We start from the raw sequence: 26,936 nt of genomic DNA, 5'->3' as shown, positions 1-26,936 counted from the left end.
ATGAGTCCACGGTCAGATCAGCCATGATCTTATTGAATGGCGGAGCAGGCTCGATGGGCCTGATGGCCGACTCCTGCTCCTATTTCTGATGTTGTGAACGTTGTCCAGTTGTGAATTGATGTATTGAGTCCCAGAGTATGTAGTCCAACGGCCATCTTGATGGGGAGTATGATGTTGAAGGCAGAACTGTCGTCAATAAAAAGCATTCTGGTGTAGGTGTTCCCCAGGTGTCAAGGCCTTCATCACTGGTTCAATGTTGTTCCTGTTAAACCAAGCAAAGAGGCTGCTTGGCTCCTCTTTTGGTCAGCTGGTGGCTCAATGGCATCAGGTCTTGGCTCCGGAGCGAAGGCTCCCGAGTTCGAATCCAAGTTGGGCCACCCCCCGAGCACACTTTCCATCTGTGCCGGGTTGAGCGTTGAGCTAGCCACTCAGGGTCGCGTCAGGAATGTTCATATCGTGACCCGGTTAATCCGAAAGGAGACCAATCCTGCCACCATGTGCCAGACAAGAATGGCTGACTGTCTGGTGCGACACGCTAAAAAAAAAAGCTCCTCTTTGCCTCTGAGACAGAGATGACAGGGTCACTGGGTGCAGCAGGGATCCTCACAGCTGTAGTTATATTCTCCCTTCCAAAGCAGACATAGAAGGCGTTGAGTTCATCTGGTAGTGAAGCATCACTGCCATTCATGCTATGGGTTTTGCTTTGTAGGAAGTAATGTCTTGCAGACCCTGCAGTTGACATATATCCGACGTCGCCTCCAACCTCGATCGAAATTGTCTCTTCACCCTTGAAATAGCCCTCTGCAAATCATACCTGTTTTCTGGTGCAGAATTGAATGCCACAGATCTGGCCTTCAGCAGACGATGTACCTCCTGGTTCATCCACGGCTTTTGGTTTGGGAATGTACAGCAAGTCTTTGTGGGCTCACACTCATCCACACAGATTTTAATGCAGTTGGTAACAACTGCAGAATACTGATCCAGGTTCAAAGATGAATCCCTGAATACAGTCCAAACCATCGATTCAAAGCAGTCCTGTAGGCGCTCCTGTGCTTCCCTTGTCCAGACCTCTTGGTCCTCACTGCTGGTGCTGCAGTCTTCAGTCTCTGCCTACACTCAGGGAGTAGAAGTACAGCCAGCTGATCAGACTTCCTGAAGTGAGGGCGTGGAACAGCACAGCAGGCACTCTGGAGGTTGTGTATCAATGGTCCAGTGTGTTGTTTCCTCCGGTATAGCAAGTGATCTGTTGACGGTAGTTGCTTAGTGATTTTTTTTTCAGACTAGCCTGTTAAAATCTCGCAAAATGATGGTGAAGGCGTTAGGGTGCGCTGTTTCGTGCATGTTGATCTCATTACTCAGATCATATAAAGCCTGCTTGACATTGGCCTGAGGTGGAATGTAAACCACTACCAAAATGACCCCAGAGAACTCCCGTGGTAGGTAAAAAGGATGACACTTTACTGCTAGATATTCTAGGTCTGTTGAGCAGAATTGGGACAGCACTGATATATTTGTGCATCAAGAAGAATTGATCATGAGGCATACTCCTCCACCTCTGCTTTTGAGAGACTCTATAGATCTATCCTGACAGTGTATCATAAACCTGTCGCTCTGAATCACTGCATCCGGTACGGAAGGGGTTAATCAGGATTCCGTGAAACAAAGGACACATGCGGTCCTAATGTACCTCTGACTCAGCACCCTAGTTCTGAGATAGAACATAGAATAGTACAGCACAGTACAGGCCCTTCAGCCCACAATGTTGTGCTGACCCTTAAACCCTGCCTCCCATATAACCCCCCCCACCTTAAATTCCTCCATATACCTGTCTTAGTAGTCTCTTAAACTTCACTAGTGTATCTGCCTCCACCACTGACTCAGGCAGTGCATTCCACGCACCAACCACTCTCTGAGTAAAAAACCTTCCTCCAATATCCCCCTTGAACTTCCCACCCCTTACCTTAAAGCCATGTCCTCTTGTATTGAGCAGTGGTGCCCTGGGGAAGAGGCGCTGGCTATCCACTCTATCTATTCCTCTTATTATCTTGTACACCTCTATCATGTCTTCTCTCATCCTCCTTCTCTCCAAAGAGTAAAGCCCTAGCTCCCTTAATCTCTGATCAGAATGCATACTCTCTAAACCAAGCAGCATCCTGGTAATTCTCCTCTGTACCCTTTCCAATGCTTCCACATCCTTCCCATAGTGAAGTGACCAGAACTGGACACAGTACTCCAAGTGTGGCCTAACCAGGGTTTTATAGAGCTGCATCATTACATCGCGACTCTTAAACTCCATCCCTCGACTTATGAAAGCTAACACCCCATAAGCTTTCTTAACTACCATATCCACCTGTGAGGCAACTTTCAGGGATCTGTGGACATGTACCCCCAGATCCCTCTGCTCCTCCACACTACCAAGTATCCTGCCGTTTACTTTGTACTCTGCCTTGGAATTTGTCCTTCCAAAGTGTACCACCTCACACTTCTCCGGGTTGAACTCCATCTGCCACTTCTCAGCCCACTTCTGCATCCTATCAATGTCTGTCTGCAATCTTTGACAATCCTCTACACTATCTACAACACCACCAAGCTTTGTGTTGTCTGCAAACTTGCCAACCCACCCTTCTACCCCCACATCCAGGTCGTTAATAAAAATCACGAAAAGTAGAGGTCCCAGAACCAATCCTTGTGGGACACCACTAGTCACAATCCTCCAATCTGAATGTACTCCCTCCACCACGACCCTCTGCCTTCTGCAGGCAAGCCAATTCTGAATCCACCTGGCCAAACTTCCCTGGATCCCATGCCTTCTGACTTTCTGAATAAGCCTACTGTGTGGAACCTTGTCAAATGTCTTACTAAAATCCATGTAGATCACATCCACTGCACTACCCTCATCTATATGCCTGGTCACCTCCTCAAAAAACTCTTATCAGGCTTGTTAGACACGATCTACCCTTCACAAAGCCATGCTGCCTGTCCCTGATCAGACCATGATTCTCTAAATGCCCATAGATGCTACCTCTAAGAATCTTTTCCAACAGCTTTCCCACCACAGACGTAAGGTTCACTGGTCTATAATTACCCGGACTATCCCTACTACCTTTTTTGAACAAGGGGACAACATTCGCCTCCCTCCAATCCTCCAGTACCATTCCCGTGGATAATGAGGACATAAAGATCCTAGCCAGAGGCTCAGCAATCTCTTCCCTTGCCTCATGGGGCAGCCTGGGGAATATTCAGTCAGGTCCCGGGGACTTATCTGTCCTAATGTATTTTAACAACTCCAACACCTCCTCTCCCTTAATATCAACATGCTCCAGAACATCAACCTCACTCATATTGTCCACATCTTCATCAAGTTCCCTCTCATTGGTGAATACCAAAGAGAAGTATTCATTGAGGACCTCGCTCACTTCCACAGCCTCCAGGCACATCTTCCCACCTTTATTTCTAATTGGTCCTACCTTCATTCCTGTCATCATTTTGTTCTTCACATAAGTGAAGAATGCCTTGGGGTTTTCCTTTACCCTACTCGCCAAGGCCTTCTTATGCCCCCTTCTTGTTCTCCTTAAACCCTTCTTAAGCTCCTTTCTTGCTACCCTATATTCCTCAATAGACCCCTGTGATCCTTGCTTCCTAAACTTCATGTATTATGCCTTCTTCCACCTGACTACATTTTCCACCTCACTTGTCACCCATGGTTCCTTCACCCTACCATTCTTTATCTTCCTCACCGGGACAAATTTATCCCTAACATCCTGCAAGAGATCCTTAAACATCGACCACATGTCCAAAGTACATTTCCCTGCAAAAACATCATCCCAATTCACACCAGCAAGTTCTAGCATTATAGCCTGATAATTTTCCCTTCCCCAATTAAAAATTTTCTCGTCCTCTCTGATTCTGTCCTTTTCCATGATAATGTTAAAGGCCAGGGAGCGGTGGTCACTGTCCCCCAGATGCTCACCCACTGAGAGATCTGTGACCTGACCTGGTTTGTTACCTAATACGAGATCTAGTATGGCATTCCCCTGTTTGCCTGTCAACATTTTGTGACAGGAATCCATCCTGGACACACTTAACAAACCCCTCTCTATCCGTTTTAAAGCACTGAAATCCAGGAATATTGAGAATCCATTCCTGCCCTGGTGCCAGCCAAGTCTCTGTAATGGCCACTACATCATAATTCCATGTATGCAGCCAAGCTCTCAGTTCATCATCTTTGTTCCTGATGCTTCTTGCATTGAAGTACATGCACTTTAGCCCTTCTGCCTTACTACCTTTACACCCTTTATTCTGCTTCTCTTTCCTCAAAGCGTCTTTATATGTTAGATCTGGCTTTACTCCATGCGCTATATTTGCAGTTCCCACATGGCCTTTATCCTCCTCCACATCCCTATCTGCTCTAACACTCTAGTTCCCCTCCCCCTGCAAATCTAGTTTAAACCCCCCGGAGCAGCGCTAGCATATCTACCCGCGAGGATGTTAGTCCCCCTCCAGTTCAGGTGCAACCCATCCCGTTGGAACAGGTCCCACCTTCCCTGGAACAAAGCCCAATTGTCCAGAAAGGTAAAGCCCTCTCTCCTGCACAGACTCCTTTGCCACATATTTAGCTGCATTATCTTCCTATTTCTGCCCTTACTAGCACATGGCATGGGTAACAACCCTGAGATTGCAACCCCGGAGGTTCTGTCCTTCAACTTTGCACCTAACTCCCTAATCTCTCTTTGCAGGACCTCCTTCACCTTCCTATCCACGTCATTGGTCCCTACGTGGACCATGACATCTGGCTGCTCACCCGCCCTCTTGAGAATACTGAGAACTCGATCCGAGATATCGCGGACCCTGACACCAAGGAGGCAACAGACCATCCGGGATTCTCGATCTATCCCATAGAACCTCTTATCTGTCCCCCTAACTATTGAATCCCCTATCACTACTGCTCTCCTCTTTTCCCTCCTTCCCTTCTGAGCTGAGGGTCCAGTCTGGGTGCCAGAGGTGCGACCACTGCAATTTGTCCCTGGTAGGTCGTCCCAACCAACAGTATCCAAAACGGTATACTTATTGTTGATGGGAACGGCCACAGGGGCGCTCTGCTCATTCTGTCTATTCCCCTTCCCTCTCCTGACAGTCACCCAGCTACCTGTCTCCTGACTTTTAGGAGTGACTATCTCCCTGTAACTCCTGTTTATTTCTGCCTCTGCCTCACGAATGATCTGAAGTTCATCCAGCTCCAGCTCCAGTTCCCTAACTCGGTTTGTCAGGAGCTGCAGCTGGATGCATCTTTTGCAGGTGTAGTCATCAGGGACAATTGTGCTCGCCCTGACTTCCCACATACTGCAAACGGAGCACTCGACTGCCCTAACTGCTGCCTCCATTACCTACTCCTAAGGTAATTAGAAGTAATTAAACTGCCCATTCAAACTGCCGACGGAACGACCACCCCTTCTCAACCTGCTCGCTTTTTGAATAAGATCATTGATTTTAGTCAGCATAGAATGCACGTTTGCCAGTAAGATATTCGTGATTGGGAGTTTAAAACCCCGTCTCCTTAAACACACTTGCATCCCTGACCTGCAGCCACGTTTCCTACGTGGAATCTGGCGTAGGGAGATAATACGTGTTGTGGACATCAAGTTGACGGTGTGCTACTGTCCTGGGGATATCATGGTATTTCCTAAAACTAAATGAAGATAAAACTGAAGTCCCTAAGCCATAAAAGATAAATTTCTTGATAAACTTGGGAATTTTGCTCCACTTGTAACATCAGAAGTAACAAGTTATCCTTGATTCTGATTTGAAGTTTAAATCCCACATAAAGAAAGTGACTAGAGCTGCATTCCTACACGGGAAATATTGCAAAGGCATGTCTGTGTCCGTCACAGGATGATGCTGGAAAATTAATTCACACTTTTGTATGAAACAGACCAGATTATTGTAATACACTTTTTACTGGCCTTCCAAAGCAATCTACTGACAAACTTCACCTCATTCAGAATGCCGCTGCTGGACTTTTAACTCAAACCAGGACAAGGGAACATATCACTCCTGTCCTAACTACTCTGCGTCGGCTTCCTGTATCTTTTAGAAAATCGATTTTAAAGTTCCCTTACTTGTTTTTTAAGCTCTCAATGATCTGGGACCGGAGTACAGCGTAGAATTGTTTTTGTTTTCTAATCCTGCTCAAAATCTTAAACCTCTTCAACTTAAACTATCTCCCTCAAAAGATTATTGTCAGGTCAGCTTTTTTGAACTACGTTCCTAAACTGGAATTCAAAACCTAAAACTATAAGGGATACAGGTTCAGTTGGCACTTTTTAACATCAGCTCAAAACCTATTTATCTAACCTTGCTTTAACTAACATCTTTTTTGTATTTTAGAGTTGCAAAACACTACAGTACAGAAATAGACCTTTCAGCCAATCTAGTCTGTGCCAAAGCACTAACCTACCTAGTTCCGTGAACCTGTACCTGGACCATAGCCCTCCACATCCCTCACATCCCTCACATCCATGTACATTCCAACTTTTCTTAAATGTTGTAATTAACCCCACATCATCACTTCCCCGGCAGCTCGGTCCACACTTGCAGCACCCTCTGGGTGAAGAAGTTTCCCCTCATGCTCCCTTTAAACTTTCCACCTTTCACCCTTAACCCATGACCTCCAATTCTAGTCTCACCCATCCTCAGTGGAAAAAGCCTGCTTGCATTTACCCTATCCATATTCCTCATAATTTTGTACACCTCTATCAAATCTCACCTCAATCTTCTATGCTCTAGGGAATAAAGTCCTAAATAAAGTAATAAATTCTTTTATTTTCATGTTTATTCTTAATGATGATGTTAATATTTTTAATTTACTTTTGTACTTTTATCCTATTGTAAAATGTTTTGAATTTGTCTGTATGAAAAGAGCTCTATAAATATTAGTGTTGTTTCTGCTGCCCTGAGATGTTACCCATGGCCTGATGGGAATTGACTTGTTTTCTTGCAGCTATATCCACAGCTGGTCAACAGAACCACAGTCCCTTGCTGCAGACAGTGGCCAAGGGGAGCCCAAGGTTTGGGGAGGACCCACCCAGAGCAAGTGCAGACGTCCCGAAGCCGGGAATAGACCTAGCCCAAACAGGTACAACGGCAGTCCTGGTAGCTATGCTTAATTCTCACCCCACACCTCAGGAAGGAGGTAGCAGTCTTGAAGAGACTGGACTAGGTTGCCATGGCACTACTGCAGATGCCACAGTGGTGTAGTAGGTAGTACGACACGATTACAGCTGGGGGTGTCAAAGCTTGGAGTTCAACTCCAGCATCCTCTACGTACGTTCTTCTGCTTGCTGACAGCTTTTTCATCTGTTGTTTTGGTTTTCCAGTATCTGCCAGTTTTTCCCTGGGCCAACTGCGATACCTTCTCATTTACATCACCACTCTTTTTCGCCTTTTAAATATTCCAGTGGTTTTCTTTAATGAGCAGCATTGTGAGTAATTCTAAAATGGCAAACAGGAGAAAATCTGCAGATGCTGGAAATCCAAGCAGCACACACAACATGCTGGAGGAGCTCAGCAGGCCAGGCAGCATCTGTGGAGGGGAATAAACCGTTGACATTTCAGGCTGAGGTCCTTCATCAGGACTTGGAGAAATGAGAAGATAAAGAGATAAGAAAGGATAAGAAGTCAGTGGAAGAGGGTGGGGGGAGGGGAGGAGGAAGTACAGTGGAAGGTGGAACCGGGAGAGGGCGGAGGGGTGAAGTGAAGAGCTTTGAAGTTGATTGGTGAAGGAGATAAAGGGCTGGAGAAGGGGCAATCTGATTGGAGAAGAGAGAAGGCCACAGAAGAAAGGGAAATAGGACCACCAGAGGGGGGTGATGGGCAGATAAGGAGATTACCAAAAATTCAAGAAATCTATGTTCATGTCATCAGGTTGGAGGCTGACCAGATGGAATATGCGTCGTTTCTCTTCACTTATGAATGTCTTTAACTCGCAAAAAAAAAAAATTTGCTTCAGGATAATTTATAGCCCCTCTCCACATTGTCCAATGTGCAGAACTGACAGCAGTGTGGTGGGTAATGCAACTCTGTTACAGCACAGGGAGTCAGAGTTCATTTCCGGCATCCTCTGTAAGGAGTCTGCACGTCCTCCTCATAACCATGTGCGTTTCCTCCCACAGTCCAAAGACATACTGGTTACTGGGTTAATAGGTCGTTGAAAATTGTCCTGTGATTAGGTTAGAGTTAAATCGATGGGTTGTTGGGTGGCGTGGCTGAAAGGGCTGGAAGTTCCTCACTGTATCTCAATCAATAAGTGAAAAGGATACGAGAAAGCTTCAGTTATCTGAAGGAGTGTGTGTTTGGCTTTGCTCTGCAGAGGGAACATCATATTGGGTCAGTTATCTGAAGGGGTGTGCATTTGGCTTTGCTCTGCAGAGGTAACATCATATTGGGATGTTGGATTAGACTGGGTGGCCAGCAACGGTTTCCCCGTATGGCACAGACCTGATTGGGTGGGAGTCAGAAAGTATTCCTTGCACGTAGGGCTTTCTGTCCTGGGAGTGTGTGATGGGATGGTGTAGAGGGAGCTTCACTCTGTGTCTGGCCTGGGGAGTGTGTGATGGGACGGTGTGGAGGGAGTTTCACTCTATCTGACCCTGGGAGTGTGTGATGGGACGGTGTGGAGGGAGCTTCTTTCTGTATCTGACCCTGGGAGTGTGTGATGGGGCAGTGTGGAGGGAGATTCACTCTGTGTCTGACCCCAGGAGGGTGTGTGGTGGGACGGTGTGGAGGGAGCTTCACTCTGTGTCTAATCCTGGGAGTGTGTGATGGGATGGTGTAGAGGGAGCTTCACTCTGTGTCTGACCCCAGGAGTGTGTGATGGGACAATGTGGAGGGAGCTTCGCTCTGTGTGTGATGGGACCGGTGTGGAGGGAGCTTCACTCTGTGTCTGACCTGGGGAGTATGTGATGGGACGGTGTGGAGGGAGTTTCACTCTGTGTCTGACCCTGGGAGTGTGTGATGGGACGGTGTGGAGGGAGCTTCTTTCTGTATCTGACCCTAGGAGTGTGTGATGGGGCAGTGTGGAGGGAGATTCACTCTGTGTCTGACCCCAGGAGGGTGTGTGGTGGGACGGTGTGGAGGGAGCTTCACTCTGTGTCTGATGTGGGGAGTGTGTGATGGGATGAAATGGGCGGAGTTGCGTTTATTCAGTGAGGTCCCTATAATGAGAAATTTTTGTCTGACATTGGTGTTGTTGGGTCTCTTGCTTCTGTTTTTATTAATTCCGACTGAAATGTCTTTTGTCTGTAACTGTAGAGGATCTGAGTTTGCGACTGGCCCGGGCAATAGAAGCAGGTGATTGTGCCTTGTCGTCAGAGTGCGCAGTGATTCTCGCACGGCAGAAAGCTTGCCTGGGAGTCTCCCTAAAGGACGTTTGCTATCCAAGTCAGCAGATCAGGTAAGTGTAGACTTCAGCTGTGACCAGTACAGCACAGGAACAGGTCACCTCACTGACAATGTTGTGCTGAACCCTTAAATTAGTAGTTAAATGTTCAACTAAACTAACCTCTTCTGCCTACACAATGTCCATATCCTTCCATTTTCCTTCAATTCATGTGCTTATCTAATCATCTCCAAAGTATCTGCCTCTACCACCACGCCAGGCAGTGCATTCCAGGCACCCACCACTCTTTGTTTTTAAAAAAAACTTGCCCTCACATCTCCTTTGAAATTACCCTATCTCTCTGCTCTCTCTATGTCTCTCATAACCTTATAAACCTCTGTTAGATCTCGCCTTAGCCTCCACTGCTCCAGAGAAAATACCCCAAGCTTGTCCAACGTGTTGTTATAGCACTTGCCTTCTGATCCAGGCAGCGTCCTAGTAAGCCTCTTCTGCATCCTCTCCGAAGCCTCAACATCCTTCTTATAATAGGGTGACCAGAAATGTATGCAATACTCTCTATGTGGAGGAGGCCACTGCTCTCCAAAAAAACAAAAACATTGCTGTATGTCTTAGGTTAGCAAAAGACCAACTGGATGCTCCACATCACTTCTGGGACAACATTCTGTGGACAGATGAGACAAAAGTTGAGCTTGCTGGCAGAAATGTGCACAGCTATGTTTGGAGGGAAAAGGACACTACACACCAACACCAAAACCTCATCCCAGCTGTGAAGCACAGTGGAAGGAGCATCATGGTTTGGGGCTGCTTTGCTGCCTCAGGGCCTGGACAGCTTACAATCACTGAGGAAATAATGAATTCAAAATTGTATCGAGACATTTTACAGGAGAATGTCAGGGTGGCAGTCCGTCACCTAAAGCTCAATAGAAGTTGGATGATGCAACAAGACAATAATCCAAAACACAAGAGTAAATCAACAACAGAATGGTTTAAAAAGAAGAAAATTTGTATTTTGGAATGGCCAAGTCAGAGTTCAGACCTTAATACATTGAGATGCTATGGCATAACCTGAAGATATGCAAGGTATCCCAGAAATATCGACGAACTGAAATAGTTTTGTATGGAGAAATGGTGTAAAGTTCCTCCTTGCTGATGTGCAAATCAGATCAGCAGCTACAGGAAACGTTTGGTGGAGGTTATTGCTGCTACAGGAGGTTCTACCAGTTACTAAATACATGGGTTCACCTACTTTTTCCAACCTGGACTGTGAATGATTAAATAATGTGCTCAATAAAGACATGAAAAGTACAATTTTTTGTGTGCTATTAGTTTAGGCAGATTGTGTTTTGTCTGTTATTGTGACTTAGATGAAGAATGGTCCACATCTTATGAATAATTAATGCAGAAAACCAGGTAATTTCAAAGGATGCAAACTTCTTTTTTCAATTGTATGTCGCTGGATTCGTTAATCGCTACACTACCATGCTGCAAAACATGGTGGTGAAGTTCCAGACACTGTGTGGATGTGAGCCCTGTCCCACATTTCACAGCCTCTTGCCCTGTTCACTCTGCATGGTCCCTGGGTAATAACACCTTCACCCTACCGAACCTCCGACTCTAGGGATCAGAGTCAAGGTTATTATCACTGCATATGTTGTGAAACATGGTGTTTAGTGGCAGCAGTACTTAGCAAGGCACAAAATATACCCTCAATTACTGTAAGAAATATATATGTTTATATTATATGTTCATTGTCCATTCAGAAATCTGATGGTGGAGGGGAAGAAGCTGTTCCCAAAATGTTGAGCACGTTTCTTAAGACTCCTGTATCATGTCCTTGATGGGCATGCCCTGGGTTTTAGGGGTCCCTGGTGAAGGATGCCATCTTTTTGAGGATGCCCTCAGTACTGGGGTGGCTGGTGCCATTGATGGACCTGGCTGAGTTTATCACTTTCTGCAGTTCTTTCTGTTCCTGTGCAGTGACCCCTCCATACCAGACGGTGATGCAACCAGTTAGGATGCTCTCCATGGTACTTCTGTAGAAATCTGCTAGTCTTTGGTGATGTACCAATTTTCCTCAAACTCCTAATGAAATATAGCCACTGTCTTGTAATTGCATCAATATGTTGGGGCCCAGGATAGATATTCAGAGATGCTGGCATGAAACCAGTATGGGAAGTGGGCTGAATGGTGTGAAAGTTGTTTGAAGGAGGATCAGAAAGTGTGGCAGGCTGGGAGACTGTTGCAAGTTCAGTGAGGACAGAGATCCGCATGTCTAAAGCAATATTCCCTCTTCCTTTTCCCCCAGTCTGAGAGTCGGAGTGGAGGACGCCACCTCTTCTGCCACGATTCTTGTGAAGATCTTTCCCTACGCCACCATCTTCACATTAAAGCAGCAGGTAATTAAACGCTGGTTCTGTGCTTGGGGGCAGCTTCAGGTAGCAACTGGGAGAATGTTGGAATTCATCAGTCAGTAATCGGCAGCAGAACATTTTGAAGAGTGGTGTCACTGTGGGTTACAAAATGGAAATGTGTTTGAGAAAATCATTGTGCAGCAGGCTCAAAGACAGCTTGTACCCTGCGTTTATAAGACAGTTAAATGGTTCCCTGGTATGATAAAAGTCATAGAATCATAACATAGAAACAGGCCCTTTGGCCCATCTAATTCATACTGAACTATGAATCTGCCTACCTGCACTAGGACCTTAGCCCTCCATACCTCACCCAACCACGTACCTGTGCAAATTTCTCTTAAACCAAACCGGCATCCACCACTTCCACTGGAAGCTCGTTCCACAGTTTGAGTGAAGAAGTTCCCCTTCATCTTCCCCTTAAACATTTCACCTTTTACCCTTAACCCATGATCTCTAGTTGTAGTCTCACCTAACCTCAGTGGAAAAAGCCGGATAAGGTGGACTCTTGACTCCAGTCTACCTTGTTATGGCCTTGCAACTTATTGTCTTTTGCTGTATTCTGCATTCTGTTATTGTTTTACCTTGTCCTGCCTCAATGCATTGTTATGATTTGATCTGGATGAACAGTTTGCAAGACAAGCTTTCTTGCTGCATCTCGGTACACGTGACAATAATAAATCAATTTGCCGTTCTCCATTCCCCATTCGGGCTCCCTCTTGCCCTTTTCTTCTGCTTACCTGCCCATCACCTCCCTCGGGTTCCCCTCTTCCTTCTCTTTCTCCCACTGCCCACTGCCCTCTCCTGTTAGGTTCCTCTTTCAGCCCTTTACCTCTTCCATCTTCCCCCTCACCTGATCTCACCTCTCACCTGTCATCTGGTATTTCTTCTTCTTCTGGCTCCTGCCCCCCTCCTTTCCAGTTCTGATGAAGGATTTTGGCTCAGCAGTTATCCCCCTCTATAGATGCTTTCTGACCCGCTGAGTTCCTCCAGCGTTTGTGAGTGTTTGTTTTAGATTTCCTGCTTCTGCAGAATGTTTTGTGTTTGCCAATTTAACAGCAGGGAAATGAGTCTTACGGCCCAAGATGTGCCCAGTGACCAATGGCTAGTCCAGTTAGGCTGATATCTTTAATCCTTCTGTCCGTGTACCTGTCGAAGTGTCTTCTATAAGACACTGGTGGCGAATCTATGGCAGGCCTGCGTAAGGTGTCATGTGCAAATATTTTGTTGGCCAGTGGATTGCAGTCTTCCCCCTCGGTCCATTAAACTCCACCTATAATATGTTAAAATGCTTCACTTATTTCAATCTGTCTCTGCTGTATCTTTATTAATAGTAAAACAAAAAATAAACAGAAATTAGCAACAGGACTCACAGTCAAAATGCTGGAGGAGCTCAGCAGGCCAGGCAGCATCAATGGAAAAAAGTACAGTCGATGTTTTGGGTTGAAAACCCTTGGGAAGGACTGGAGGAAAAAAGGCTGAGGAGTTGATTTAAAAGGTGGGGAGAGGGGAGACAGAATCACAAGGTGAAAGGTGAAACTGGGTGGGGGGGAGGGATGGGGAATTGTGAAGGAGGGGTTCAACGACGAACATCAATTTCTCGAACTTACGGTAATGCCCTCCCTCTCCTCCAGCATTCCCCATTCCCTTTCCCTCCCTCACCTCATCTCCTTGCCTGCCCATCACCTCCCTCTGGTGCTCCTCCCCCCCTTTTCTCCCTTCCTTTTGCCTTCCTGTCTTCCGGCTTCTGACCTCTCCTGTCAGACTCCCCCTTTTCCAGCCCTGTACCCCTTTCGTCAATCAACTTCCCAGCTCTTTACTTCACCCCTGCCCCTCCTGGTTTCACCTATCTCCTTGTGTCTCTCTCACTTCCCTCCCCCCACCTTTTAAATCCACTCCTCATGTTTTTTTTCCCTCAGTCCTGCTGAAGGGTCTCAGCCCGAAACATCGACTGTACTCTTTTCCATAGATGTTTCCCGACTTGCTGAGTTCCTCCAGCATTTTGCGTGTGTTGCTTGGATTTCCAGCATCTGCAGATTTTCTCTTGTTAGCAACAGGACTCGTCTTTTTTCCTTATATAAAAAAAAGTCCATAATAATTGTTACCAATTCATTAATCAGTGGTAATCTCTGCTCAAAATTACCACAGCACATGAGAATTTTTTTAGGGAGATTTTATAGACCTACACAAAATTATGAGGTATATAGATAGTGGTAAATGCAAGCAGACTTTTTTTTACTGAGGTTGGGTGAGGCTTCAACTGGATGTCGTGGGTTAAGGGTGAAAGGTGAAATATTTAAGGGGAACATGAGGGAAAGTTCTTCACTCAGAGGGTGGTAAGTGTGGAACGAGCTGCCAGAGGAAGTGGTGGATGGATGCAAGTTTGAATTCAGCATTTAAGAGAAGTTTGGAGTGGTACATGGATGTAGGGGTATGGAGGGCTGTGGTCCCAGTGCAGGTCGATGGGAGTAGGCATTTTAAATGGTTTGGCATGGACTAGATGGGCCAAAGGGCCTGCTTCTGTGCTTTACTTCTCTATGACTATTATCGTCAGTTTGGGCACACGCTTTCAAAAAGGTTCACTGTCCCTGTTTGGACAGATACAATAACTTTTCCTATTAAAGTTCTTGTTGATAAAAGGGAAATGCTAGATATAGTCATAAAGTACAGAAACCCTTCAGCCCAACTGGTCTATACTAACTAAGATTCTCATCTGAATTAGTCCCATTTGCTGGCATTTGACCCATTACACTTTAAACCTTTCCTGTCCATCTCCCTGTCATCTTATCAACCACTTCTTCTGGCAGCTGGTTCCATGTTTTTATTTTATTTACTGATGCACTGTGGAGTAAGCCTGTCCAGTCCTTCAAGCCAATCTGTTCACCCTTCCCTCCCAACAAATCTGATTAACTCTAACCTAATCATGGGACAACTTACAGTGACCAATTAATCCACTCGGTACGTCTTTAGACTGTGGGAGGAAACAGGAAAGCCCACACATTCCACAGGGAGAATGAATTGTCTCCTTACAGAACTACCCCAGAACTGAGCTCCAAAGTCCAGAATACCCCGAGCAGTAATAGCACCATGCTAACTGCCACACTACCAGGGCATACCACCCTCCAGCTGAGGAGTTGCCCCTCAGGTTTGTATTAAATCTCTCCCCTCTTACCTTAAAACTGAACCCCCGGTTCTCGATTCCCCAGACCTGCGGGGAAAAGGTTTGTGCGCGTTCTCCCTATCTGTGCCCCTCATGATCTTGTACTTGTCTATACAATCACCCTTGCACTTCGATGAAAAATGTCCCAATCTGCTCACTCTCTGTTCATTCCTCAGTCCCTCAAGCGCCAACAGCGTCTTCATAAATCTCCTCTGCACTCTTGCCAGCTCAATGGCAGGGTGACTAAAACTGAACACAATATTCCAAATGTGTCATCCCCAGCTGCTACATAACATCCTGACTTCTATACTCCGTGCCCTGACTGAGGAAAGGCCAGTGATCCTAAAGGCACATTCACCACCGTCTCCATGTGTGACATCTCTTTCAGGAAACCAACTCCATTGTCTGTAAGCAACAGGCACAAAATGCTGGAAGAACTCAGCACAACAGGCCAAATCTATGCAGAGGAATAAACAGTTGACTTTTTGGGCTGAGACCCTTTACCAGGATAGGAGATGAAGGGAGCAGAAGCCAGAATAAGGAAGTGAGTACGAGAGCAGGTGAAGGGTGAGACCAGGTGAGGTGGAAGGTGGGTGTGCAGATGAAGTTAGAAGCTAAGAGGTGGTAGGTGGAAGAGGTAAATGGCTGAAGAAGGAATCTGATAAGAGAGGAGGGAGACCATGGGAGAAAGGGAAGGAGGGGATCCAAAGGGAGGTAATGGGCAGGTGAGAGGGGAACCAAAATAGAAAAAGCGAGAAGGCAGAATGGGAAGAAATGACCATAAGAAAAGAGAACTCAATGATCATGCCAATAGGTTGGAGACTACCCGGATGAAATGAGGTATTGCTCCTCCAATATATAAATAGCCTCATCGTGGCAGTAGGGGAGGCCACGTACTGCCACAACGGAAGGGGAAGTCAAATTGCAGTGGGTGGCCAGCAGGGAATCCCGCCTCTTATGGGTGGAGTGACATGTTACGTCCCTGATATACGTGGATTTCCATCGCAGTATTACCCAGAAGTGCCAAGGCTCTTTCTTCTCACAAACCCCACAGCTTTCAAACTTCCTCGATCGCGAACTCTTGGCTGTCCATCACCTGTTGCAAACTGTGTTTGCTCTTGCTTCTCTGCACTGTCGCCTTAAAAGGTGCTCCATCAGTGAAATGTTGCTGTTGTTGCTGTGTGCTAGGTATTCCAAGATTTTGGATTCCACCCCAGCGTCCAGCGCTGGATCATCGGACAGTGCCTGGCGGCTGACCACAGGACTCTGAGCTCGTACGGGGTGAAGAGGGATGGAGACCCAGCCTTCCTCTATCTGCTGTCAGCCAAGATGGCCGGCCTGCCACGGCATCAGTACGAGGAGGACCAGGCCTTTGCTGTCATGTCCAACGGGGAGCCGCTCACCGATCTCTTCAGAAGGGAGAGTCTTCCGGCCAGTGAGAGGAGGAGTTGTAACACGTTACCAAGCAGATTACCTACAGTGAAAGGTGCGTCACCTCACCTAGTCCACGGGGTTAAAGTGCGGTCAACAGGTGTCTGTCTGGAACTGTAGAGCAATACAGCACAGATACAGGCCTTCTGGTCTAACCAGACCATGCCCACCCAGCTAGTCCCACTTTTCTTCGTTCCGTCCATGTCCCTCCAAGCCCTGCCCCTCCGTGTTCCTAACCAAGGACTCCTCCAATGGTACCATTATAAGTCTCTCTGCCACTTCCTCCGGCAACCCATTCCACACACCCCCCACCTCTCAGTGAAAAATCTGCCCATCAGGTCCCTTTGAAATCTTTTCTCTCCCACTCGAAGTCTCTGCCCCCTGGTTTTGAACACCCCTACCGAGGGACCGTTGTGTCCAATTTATGTTATTTAGAGACACAGCGCGGTTACAGGCTCGTCCGGTGCGGTTACGGACCCTTCCGGCGCGGTCACGGGCCCTTCCGGCGCAGTGACGGGCCCTTCCGGCGCGGTCACGGGCCCTTCCGGCGCAGTTACAGGCCCTTCCGGCGCGGCCACGGGCCCTTCCGGCGCGGTCACGGGCCCTTCCGGTGCGGCCACGGACCCTTGCTGTCCAATCACAGGATTGTGCAGAAGATACGGAGAGCCTGCAGAGGGATATAGATGGGTTAAGTGAGTGGGCAAGGGTCTGGAGTACAATGTTGATAAATGTGAGGTCATCCATTTTGGAAGGAAGAATGGAAGAACAGATTATTATTTAAATGGTAAAAGATTGCAGCGTGCTGCTGTGCAGAGGGACTTGGGAGTGCTCGTGCATGAATCACAAAAGGTTGGTTTGCAGGTGCAGCAGGCTATCAAAAGATAAATGAAATGTTGGCCTTCATTGCGAGAAGGATTGAATTTAAGAGCAGGGAGGTTATGCTGAAACTGTACAGGGTACTGGCGAGGCCGCACCTGGAGTACTGTGTGCAGTTCTGGTCTCCTTACCTGAGGAAGGATATACTGGCTTTGGAGGCAGTGCAGAGGAGGTTCACCAGGTTGATTCCAGAGATGAGGGAGTTAGACTATGAGGAGAGATTGAGTCGCCGGGGACTGTACTCACTGGAATTCAGAAGAATGGGAGGAGATCTTATAGAAACATATAAAATTATGAAAGGGATAGATAAGATAGAGGCAGGAAAGTTGTTTCCACTGATAGGTGAGACTAGAACTAGGGAACATTGCCTCAAGATTCGTGGGAGTAGATTTAGGATGGAGATGAGGAGGAACTGCTTTTCCCAGAGAGTGGTGAATCTGTGGAATACTCTGCCCAATGAAGCAGTGGAGGCTACCTCCGTAATATATTTAAGACAAAGTTGGATAGATTCTTGCACTGTAGGGGAATTAAGAGTTATAGGGAAAAGGCAGAGAGGTGGAGATGAGTCCATGGCCAGATCAGCCATGATCTTATTGGATGGTGGGGCAGGCTCGATGGGCCCGATGGCCTCCTCCTGCTCCTATTTCTTATGTTCTGATGTTACCTTATTCTAGACCAACACACTGTGTAATGATCTGTTCTGTATAAAAAGTGTGCAAGACAAGCTTTTCACTGTAACTCAGTACATATGACAGTAATAAACCAATTCCAATTCCATCATTAAAGACCCCCATCACCCAGGACGGTTCTCTTCTCATTGCTACCATCAGGGACGAGATACAGGAGCTTGAAGACACACACTCAGTGATTCAAAGATTCAAAAGATTCAAAAAACTTTATTGTCATTCTAACCGTACATCAGCTCTGCAGGGCAGAATGAGGCAGCGTTTCTCAGGAGCAGTGCAATCATAACATAACAAACGCAACACTAAATAATAAACATAACAATAAATAGTAAAACACAACAGCCACATGTCAGTTAAAATCAGGTTATAAGTGTCCAGTGCAAGTTAAAAGTGTCCAAAGCAGAGTCAGGTGGAGCAGCTATTTAGCAGTCTGACTGCTTGTGGGAGGAAGCTGTTTAGTAGCCTTGTGGTTTTAGTTTTGATGCTCCTGTAACGTTTGCCTGATGGCAGAAGAACAAACAGTTCATGGAGAGGGTGTGAGCGGTCTTTAATGACGTACCGTGTCTTCTGGAGGCATTGACTCTGAAAGAGGTCTTGGACAGAAGGCAGGGAGACCCCAATAACCTTCAGGAATGGCTTCTTCCTCTCCACCATCAGATTTCTGAATCCATGAAAAGTCCCTCATTATTCCTTCCTGTTTTGCACTATGTATTTATTTTTGTTATTTATAGTGATTTTTGTCTTTGCACTGTGCTGCTGCTGCAGAACAGATTTTACTTCATTTAATTCTGGTTGGAGGTGTTACACACTGGCTTCAGAAAGGAGTTGGTGACTGGTGTGTCTGTGTGTGTCCCAGCAGGTGGAGCAGCGTTGATGCACAGGGAGGGAAGGATGGACGCCAGTAACAATGCCCAGTGTCTCAATCTGGAGCTGCTGTCACATCAGCCACTTGTCTCACAGGAGGCAAGGAGCCAGCCCTTGCAGCAGCCTTCTGCCATGCTGCGATCTGTGCAGGTAGGTACCCCTGAAACCGGGCAACATCCTCGCCGTGTTAATGGTCGCCATTCGACCCTACCCCTCATGCTGACTAAGTTGCCTTTGTAAGCATTTGGCTCATATCCCTCTAATCCTTTCCTAGCCATTACCTGTCCATGTGTCTTGTAAAAGTTGAAACTGTACCCCCCTCTACCTCTCCCTCTGACAGCTTGTTATGGAGATTTCGTGGGGATCTGTGGGGGACTTTCACCAAGGGAGTGGTGAGTCTCTGGCCCACACTCAGAAGAGAGTTGTGGATGCTGGGTCGCAGACAGCATTTATACCAGTTAGGTAGCGTAGTGGTTAGTGTAATGCTTTACGCCAGTGACCCAGGTTGAATCCCCCGCTGTTGGTACATTCTTCCTGTGACAGTGTGGGATTCCTCTATCACATTCCAAGATCTACGATAAGTGTTAGGGTTAGTAAGTTGTGGGCATGCTATGTTGACACTGGAAGTGAGGCACCCTTGTGGGCTGCCCCCAGCACACCCTCAGACTGTGTCTGTCGTTGATACAACCAACGCATTTCACTGTATGTTTCACTGTATCTGTGATAAATAAAGCTAATCTCATCTAATCCATTCTAAACTTGAAATGCTTATGTGTAGAAGTGCTGGGAGACGGGTCAGCATGCACCTGATGGCTGAATGGCCTGCTTCCATGTTGAGTGGGGGTGAAGGAAGCAGACATGAAGAGCCAGATGCCCTCCTCCTGCTCCTGTTGATGTAGTAAGGTGACAGTGTTCTCTCCAAGCCTCCTCAATCACAGGGTGTTTTCTCTTTGTGTCTGACAGAAAGGTTGGGCCTGCACACAGTGTACCTTCATAAACAAACCCACCCGACCTGGCTGTGAAATGTGCAGCAATCCCCGGCCGCAGGACTACGTGGTGCCGGACGAGTATGCGCTCAGCGACAAGGAGTTCTGCCGTATGCTGCAGGAGGAGGCGTTGCTGAGATCACAGCAGGTATAGTGAACGTAGACCAGTACAGCACAGGAACAGGCCCTCTCACCCACAGAGTTGTGCCAAACCCATTAAACTAGTAATCAAATGGCTAACTAATTTCTTTTGCTTATATAATGGCTATATCCTTCCATTTTCCTCACATTCCTGTGCCGATTTAAAAGTCTTTTAGAAGTCTCTAATGCCTCTGCCTCTACCACCACCCCAGGCAGTGCATTCCAGTTGCCCACTTCTCTGAGTAAAAAAAGCTTGCCTCTCGCATCTCCTTTGAAATTACCCCCTCTCACCTTCAATGCCTGCCCTCTGGGATTGGACAGTTCAACCCTGGAAAAAGATACTGTCTGTCTACTCTATCTATCCCTCTCATAATTGTATAAACCTCCATCACATCTTCCCTCAGCCTCCGCCACTCCAGCAAAAACAACCCGTTTGCTCATTACAGCACACAGCCTCTAATCCAGGCAGCATCCTGGTAAACCCCTTCTGCACCCTCTCTAAAGCCTCAACATCCTTCCTATAATGGGGTGACCAAAACTGTATGCAGTATTCCAGGTGTGGCCCAACCAGAGTTTTATAAACTTGCTGACTTTTGAACTTAATGCTATGACTAATAGAGGCAAGCATGTGAAACTATCTTCCTGAACCATACGCACTGGCATCTACTGGGCTTTCAGAAACGCCCCCTAGCATCCCACTAATGGCGTGTGTGTTACCCAGCATCCATTGCAGCAATAAAACCTCCCCACTCTGGGATGGAGTTGTGCCTGCTATTGTACACCAACAGTAATAGGTCCTCAGGAGTGCGTCACTGCCTGGAAAATGATGATGGTGTTATGTGCGAGTGGGGTGGGTGTTCTGTGCTCAGAGTGAATATCAAACAGTACAGCTCAGGAACAGGCTGTTCGGCCCACAATGCTGTGCTGAACTAATCTAAATAGTAGTAACAGCTTCTTCCCCTTCACCATCACCATCAGATTTCGGAACTGTCCATGAATCCATGAACTTACTTAATCCCATCACCCCTACTGGGGCAAGGGGCAAAGGCCACAGACAGCAGCTGGCCAGAGTCCTTGGTTCTGAATCAGTGTTTTACACTGTCCCCACGTGTAGCCCACCTTCCTGGTGTCAGATCCTTCCTCTCCCAGGGATGAGTTTCTGTAACTGGGCTTTTACAGGATGGGCTTGCGAGCAACTAAAAAAAAGTCATTTAGAAGGAAAAGATGGAACATGAAAGTAAAGTAGCAAATAATATTAAAGAGGATACCAAAAGTTTCTTCAGATACATAAAGTGTAAAAGAGAGGTGAGAGTGGATATCAGACTGCTGGAAAACAGTGCTGGAGAGGTAGTAATGGGGGATGAACTGAATAAGTGTATTCACTCTGGAAGACATTAGCAGTACGTCGGAAGTTCCAGTTGTCAGGGGGGCATGAAGTGTGTGAAGTTACCATAACTTGAGAGAAGGTTCTTGGGAAACTGAAAGGTCTAAAGGTAGATCAGTCTTTACTGTGGAAGACACTAGCAGTACGGTGGAAGTTCCATGTGTCGGGGCATGAAGTGTGTGAAGTCGCTATTCCTAGGGGGAAGGTTCTTGGGAAACTGAAAGATCTGAAGGTAGATAAGTCACTTGGACCAGATAGTGTACACCCCAGAGTTCTGAAAGAGGTGGCTGAAGAGACTGGAGGCATTAGTAATGATCTTTCAAGAATCACTAGATTTTGCAGTGGTTGTGGAAGACTGGAAATTGCAAATGTCACTCCACTCTTCAAGAAGGAAGAAAGGCAGAAGAAAGGAAATTATAGGCCAGTTAGTCTGACCTCAGTGGTTGGAAAGATGTTGAGAGTCGTTTGTTAAGGATGTGGTTTCGGGCTACTTGCAGGCAGATAATAAGGTGTCACACATGAAGTTACAAGCTACAAGCCCATGATATTACAGGAAAGATTCTAGCATGGATAAAGAGTGGCTGATTGGTAGGAGGCAAAGAGTGGGAATAATGGGAGCCGTTTCAGGTTGGCTGCCAGTGACTAGTGGTGTTCCACGGGGGTCTGTGTTGAGACTGTTCTTTTTACATTATATGTCAATGACTTCGATGATGGAACTGTTGGCTTTGTTGCAAAGTTTGTTGATGATATTAAGATAAGTAAAGGGGCAGGTAGTTTTGAGGAAGTAGAGAGGCTGCAGAAGGACATGGACAGATGGGGGAATGGATGAAGAAGTGGCAGATGGAGTACAGTGTGGGGAAGTGCATGCCATAATAAAATGACAGAACAGGCTCAATGGGCCAGATGGCCTAATTCTGCTCCTGTATCGTATGGTCTGATGCTCAACACTCTTCCTTTCACAGTCTGTCCATGGCAGAGTTAGGAAGCCATGAACACAACATTGTTATTCCTTTTCTTTGCACTATTTATTCAGTGTACAAGTTACAGTAATTTCTTGTCTTTGCAATATACTGCTGCCACAAAACAAATTTCACATCATATAAGCTACGGATTCTGGTTCTAAACTTGTGCCAATAGGCCACAGCAAACTTCAAAAACGTAAATGTATACGGCGGGTAAAGTTGATCCTTGAACACCCTAATTTCCAATGCCTGGGTGACAGAAATCGATTGATAAGTTGTTGGATAAGAAGGGAGCACGAGGCGTGGGGTCACTGCAGAAAGGTGGTGCAGAGGTCAAATCTCAGGGCCAGGAACGTGGGTAGGAAAAGTTTAGAGGGATACAGGCCAAACCGCAGGAGGCAGATGGGACCAGCCCAGGTGGGCAGCTGGGTCAGTATAGTCATTAAGCTGAAAGGCCTCTTTCTGTGCCCTACGACCCTTCTAGAATGGAACAGCGGGCACAAATGGCCTCCCTTTTTCTGTTTGCTGGTGTTTGTAGTTTCGTGAACAGAGCAGAATGATATGTGTGTTGACAGTACACCCAGGTACCAGACTAACTTTGCCTGTAACCAGCTGGCATGCGGCCCAGTGTGTCACTGATGCACTCTGATTGTTGCTGTTAGCCCCAGTGAGCATTAAATCTCTACCTTGGCACTTTGGGGTGAGCAGGTTCTTAGTCACAGGGTCACACAACAGAGAAAACAGGCCCTTTGGTCAGTTTGGCCTTGCCTGCCAAACTGCCCAACAGAGCGATCCCATTTGACCGTTATTCTCTAATGGATCTGTCCAAGTGTTGTAGTTTGTAACTGTACCCACCTCCGGAAGGTCATTCCACATGCCCACCACCCTCTGTGCCTCTCACATACCTTTTATTTATTTGGAGATACAGTGCAAAATGGGCCCTAACAGCACTGCCTAGCAGCTATTTTACACGAGTCTGAGCACAGGACAACTTACAATGACCAGTTAACCTACCAACTGATACAAATTTGGAACGTAGGAGGAGACCCACACGGCCGCAGCGAGAATGTACAGACTCCTTAGGGACGGTGCTGAAATTGAACGAGTGCCGGTGCCCTGAGCTGTAATAGTGTCACACTAACTGCGACGCTGCTGTGGTGCCCAAGTCTTCCCCTTCTCACTTTAAACCTGTACCATCTGAACCCTGTGGTCTTATCTGAGCCCCTCAGGATTTTATAAACCTCTACAACAGAGGTTCCCGACTTGCCTAATGGTGTTGGTCCCTGGCATAAAGGCTGAAAACGCCGGCTCTATAAGGTCATCCTTCAGCCTCGTTCACTGCATGAAAGAGTCTCAGACTATTCAGCTTCTCCTGTAGACTTCAGCCCTCCAGACCCAGTGACGTCCTTGTGAATTCTTCTGGCACTCTCCCCAGTTTAATGACGTCCTCGTAGCTGGTGACCAGAACTGCGCACAATACTACCAGTGGAGAATCACTGCGGTCTTAAACAGCTGTACCATGATGTCCCAACTCCTGTACTCACTGCCCTGACTGGTGAAGGCCGATGTATTAACTGCCTTCTTCACCATTCTACCTACCTGTCTCTACTTTCAGGGAATCATATACCCACACCCCTCAGTCTCTCTGGAGCATTTGGTGGCTGTGGCCTGTACTCACTGGAGTTTAGAAGCATAAGGGGAAATCTCATGAACCCTACTGAATATTGAAAGGCGTAGCTGTGGAGAGGATGTTCCTATGGTGGGGATGTCTAGGACCAGAGGGCACGCGTCAGAATAAAAGGAAGGCCCTTTAGAAGAAATGGGGATGAATTTCTTTAGCTATAAGGTGGTGAATCTGTTGAATTCACATGGAGGCCAAGTCATTGAGTATGTTTAGAGGTTGATAGGTACCTGATTAGTCAGGGTGTCAAAGGTTACAGGGAGAAGGCAGGAGAATGGGGTTGAGAGGGATAATAAATCAGCCATGATGGAATGGTGGAGCAGACTTGACTCAATGGTCTTAATGGACTCTGTATAGGACAGTCTCCAGGCTCCTGCCATTCATTCATTCTCCTCTTGCTTTTTGTTTGAATCAACAGGAGAAAGGAAGAATGGAGGCGTGGTTGCCCACTTTAGACCAGCTCAAACTGACCCCGGCAGGGACTGACAGGCTGCCGTCTTCCAACTGACCTGCACCTCCCCTCACCCATCCACTGGACTCTGGTGCCGCGAGGAGGGGGGATGATTCCAGCTTTCACCGGTACTGAGATTCTGAAGCTGCCCCACATGTCAACCGTGACCCTTTGACTCAGCAGGCAGCCCCCGCTCAGGGCTACACAGAGGCCGCATGGATGACCCGCACTCTGCTGAGAATCATCACCATCTCAGTCCTTTCCAAACCGGCCAGCACAAGGCCTGTACATTACCCCCAGAATGTAAAATTATAGAAACCTTAGCCTAAAGTCTCTATTTTGTTGTTTGTTTTTATGGTCAAATTAAAGTCAAAACACTCTATGAATTATAATTGTTGGTTGCTTAATTTCAGTTTGTATTTTTGGTTCTGCCCAAGTCCTGTCCCACCTCAGGTCAGGGGTTGGAATTCATAGATTTAACACAATGAGGAAGCTGATCGATAGCCCAAGTTACAGTCAGAATCATTATCACTGTTGAGAGTTTTTATGGCAGCAATACAGTGCAAGCGTAACAAATTACTGTAAGACACAGGAGCAGAATGCAGCCGTTCAGCCCACCAAGTCTGCTCCGTCACTTTCCATTTATAAAAAAATAAATACATTGTGCAACTAGTGAGGTGGTGTTCACGAACTGTTCAGAAATCAGAAAGTGGAGAAGACAATCACAAGAGAAAATCTGCAGATGCTGGAAATCTGAGCAACGCACATAAAATGCTGGAGGAGCTCAGCAGGCCAGACAGCATCAATGGAAAAGAGTACAGTCGATGGTTCAGTTCTGCCAAAGAGTCTCGGCCTGAAATGTGGACTGTATTTTTTTCCATAGACTGCCTGGCTTGCTGAGTTCCTCCAGCATCTTGTGTGTGTTGCTTGGAGAGGAAGAAACTGTTCTTAAAACATTGAGAGTGTTTCTTCAGGTTCCTGTAAGCCATCCTTGATTGTGTCAGTGAGAAGAGGGCAGGTCCAGGGTGGTGAGGGTGACGGACGCTGCCTTTTTGAGGCATCGCCTTCAGAAGATGACCTTAATGAGCTAGTGCCCATGATGGAGCTGCCTGAGTTTACAGCCCTCTGAGGTGAAATTTGTTTTGCGGCAGTTGTCCGGTGTAAAGACTTGAAATTACTATAAATTACAAAATTGGTAACTAGTCCAAAACCAAAAGTAGTATTTGTAGACTATTCAGAAATCTGATGAAGGGGAAAGTCTTGTTGAGTGTGGGTCTTCAGGCTCCTGTTCTCCTCCCTGATTGCAGAAATGAGAAGGTTTGTTCTGGATGGTTAGAGTCCTTAACGATGGAAGCACTACCTTTTGTCCAATCCGTAATGGTGGGAGGGGTTAGTGCCTGTCATACGGCACGGGAACAGTCCCTTCAGTACAACTGCTCTAAGCTAGTCCCAGCGGGCCAATAACCCGCTACACCTTTCCTATTTGTGTACCTGCCCAAGTTCCTAGCTCCTTCCCTGTGACCCTGACACACGTTAAATGTGAATTGGATTCTCCTTACTGTTCAGCTAAATTCTGTGTCCTCAGGAAACCATTCTCCTTTATTCATCCCTTAAAAGATTGTGAGCAGCTTTGAATTTTCATTTCAATACCCCGAGCTTTAAGGAACACAAACCCATTTGTCCGTGTCTCTGTGTGTATATTTTCTGTTGCCTTCCTAGTTCTAAGTCAGTCAGGTACAGTTGCAAGAAAAAGTTTGTGAACCCTTTGAAATGACCTGTTTTTCTTCATTCATTTCCCATAAGTGGTCTAATCCTCATCTAAATCACAATAATAGACAAACACAACCTGCCTAAACTAATACACACAAATAATTGTACTATGTCCTGTCAATACTGAGTAGACCATTTAAACAATCACAGTTCAGGTTCAATAAAGTATGTGAATCTCTGGGGTAATGCCTTCCACAAAAGCTATTTGGAGTCAGGTGTTCCAGTCAATGAGATGAGATTGGAATGTGAGTTGTAGAGGAGACCTGCTCTATAAATAGACACACAAAGTCAGGTTACTGACAGAGCTTGTTCTTAAGAAAGGTCTGTTTTTTGCCTCGATCAAAACAACTTTCAGAGGACCTTAGGAGGATTGTAAAGAAGCATGAAGCTGGAAAAGGCTACAAAAGCATTTCTAAAAATGAGTGTTCATCAGTCCACAGTAAGAGAAATTGTCTACAAATGGAAGAAACTCAGTACTGTTGCTACTCTCCCTAGGAGTGGGCGTCCTGCAAAGATCACACCAAGAGTACAATGTGCTATGCTGAGGGAGGTGAAAACCCACAGGTAACAGCAAACCCATGGTTTAGAGAGTATACGTTATGATCAGAGATTAAGGGAGCTAGGGCTTTACTCTTTGGAGAGGAGGAGGATGAGAGGAGACATGATAGAGGTGTACAAGATAATAAGAGGAATAGATAGAGTGGATAGCCAGTGCCTCTTCCCCAGGGCACCACTGCTCAAT

At 46.5% G+C, this 26,936-nt stretch overlaps 1 protein-coding gene across 7 annotated transcripts in view; it reads left to right on the top strand.

Moving 5' to 3' along the window:
- Window positions 1-26,936, top strand: part of shrprbck1r (sharpin and rbck1 related) — an 85,275-nt gene that overhangs the window by 31,209 nt on the left and 27,130 nt on the right. For 5 of the 7 annotated variants that reach the window (XM_072254297.1, XM_072254295.1, XM_072254298.1 and 2 more), the window contains exons 3-8: window positions 6,998-7,132; window positions 9,307-9,448; window positions 11,700-11,790; window positions 16,151-16,448; window positions 18,812-18,969; window positions 19,783-19,953. In XM_072254297.1, the coding sequence (XP_072110398.1) occupies window positions 6,998-7,132; window positions 9,307-9,448; window positions 11,700-11,790; window positions 16,151-16,448; window positions 18,812-18,969; window positions 19,783-19,953 (995 nt within the window). The remainder of the gene's footprint in view (window positions 1-6,997; window positions 7,133-9,306; window positions 9,449-11,699; window positions 11,791-16,150; window positions 16,449-18,811; window positions 18,970-19,782; window positions 19,954-26,936) is intronic. The other 2 variants (XM_072254296.1, XM_072254299.1) reach the window with 2 other exon arrangements.

The sequence above is a fragment of the Mobula birostris genome, chromosome 3 (genome assembly GCF_030028105.1).
Source record: "Mobula birostris isolate sMobBir1 chromosome 3, sMobBir1.hap1, whole genome shotgun sequence".
Lineage (NCBI taxonomy): Eukaryota > Metazoa > Chordata > Chondrichthyes > Myliobatiformes > Myliobatidae > Mobula > Mobula birostris.
Note: the sequence above shows the minus strand (reverse complement) of the source record. Positions and strands in the feature narration are given on the sequence as shown.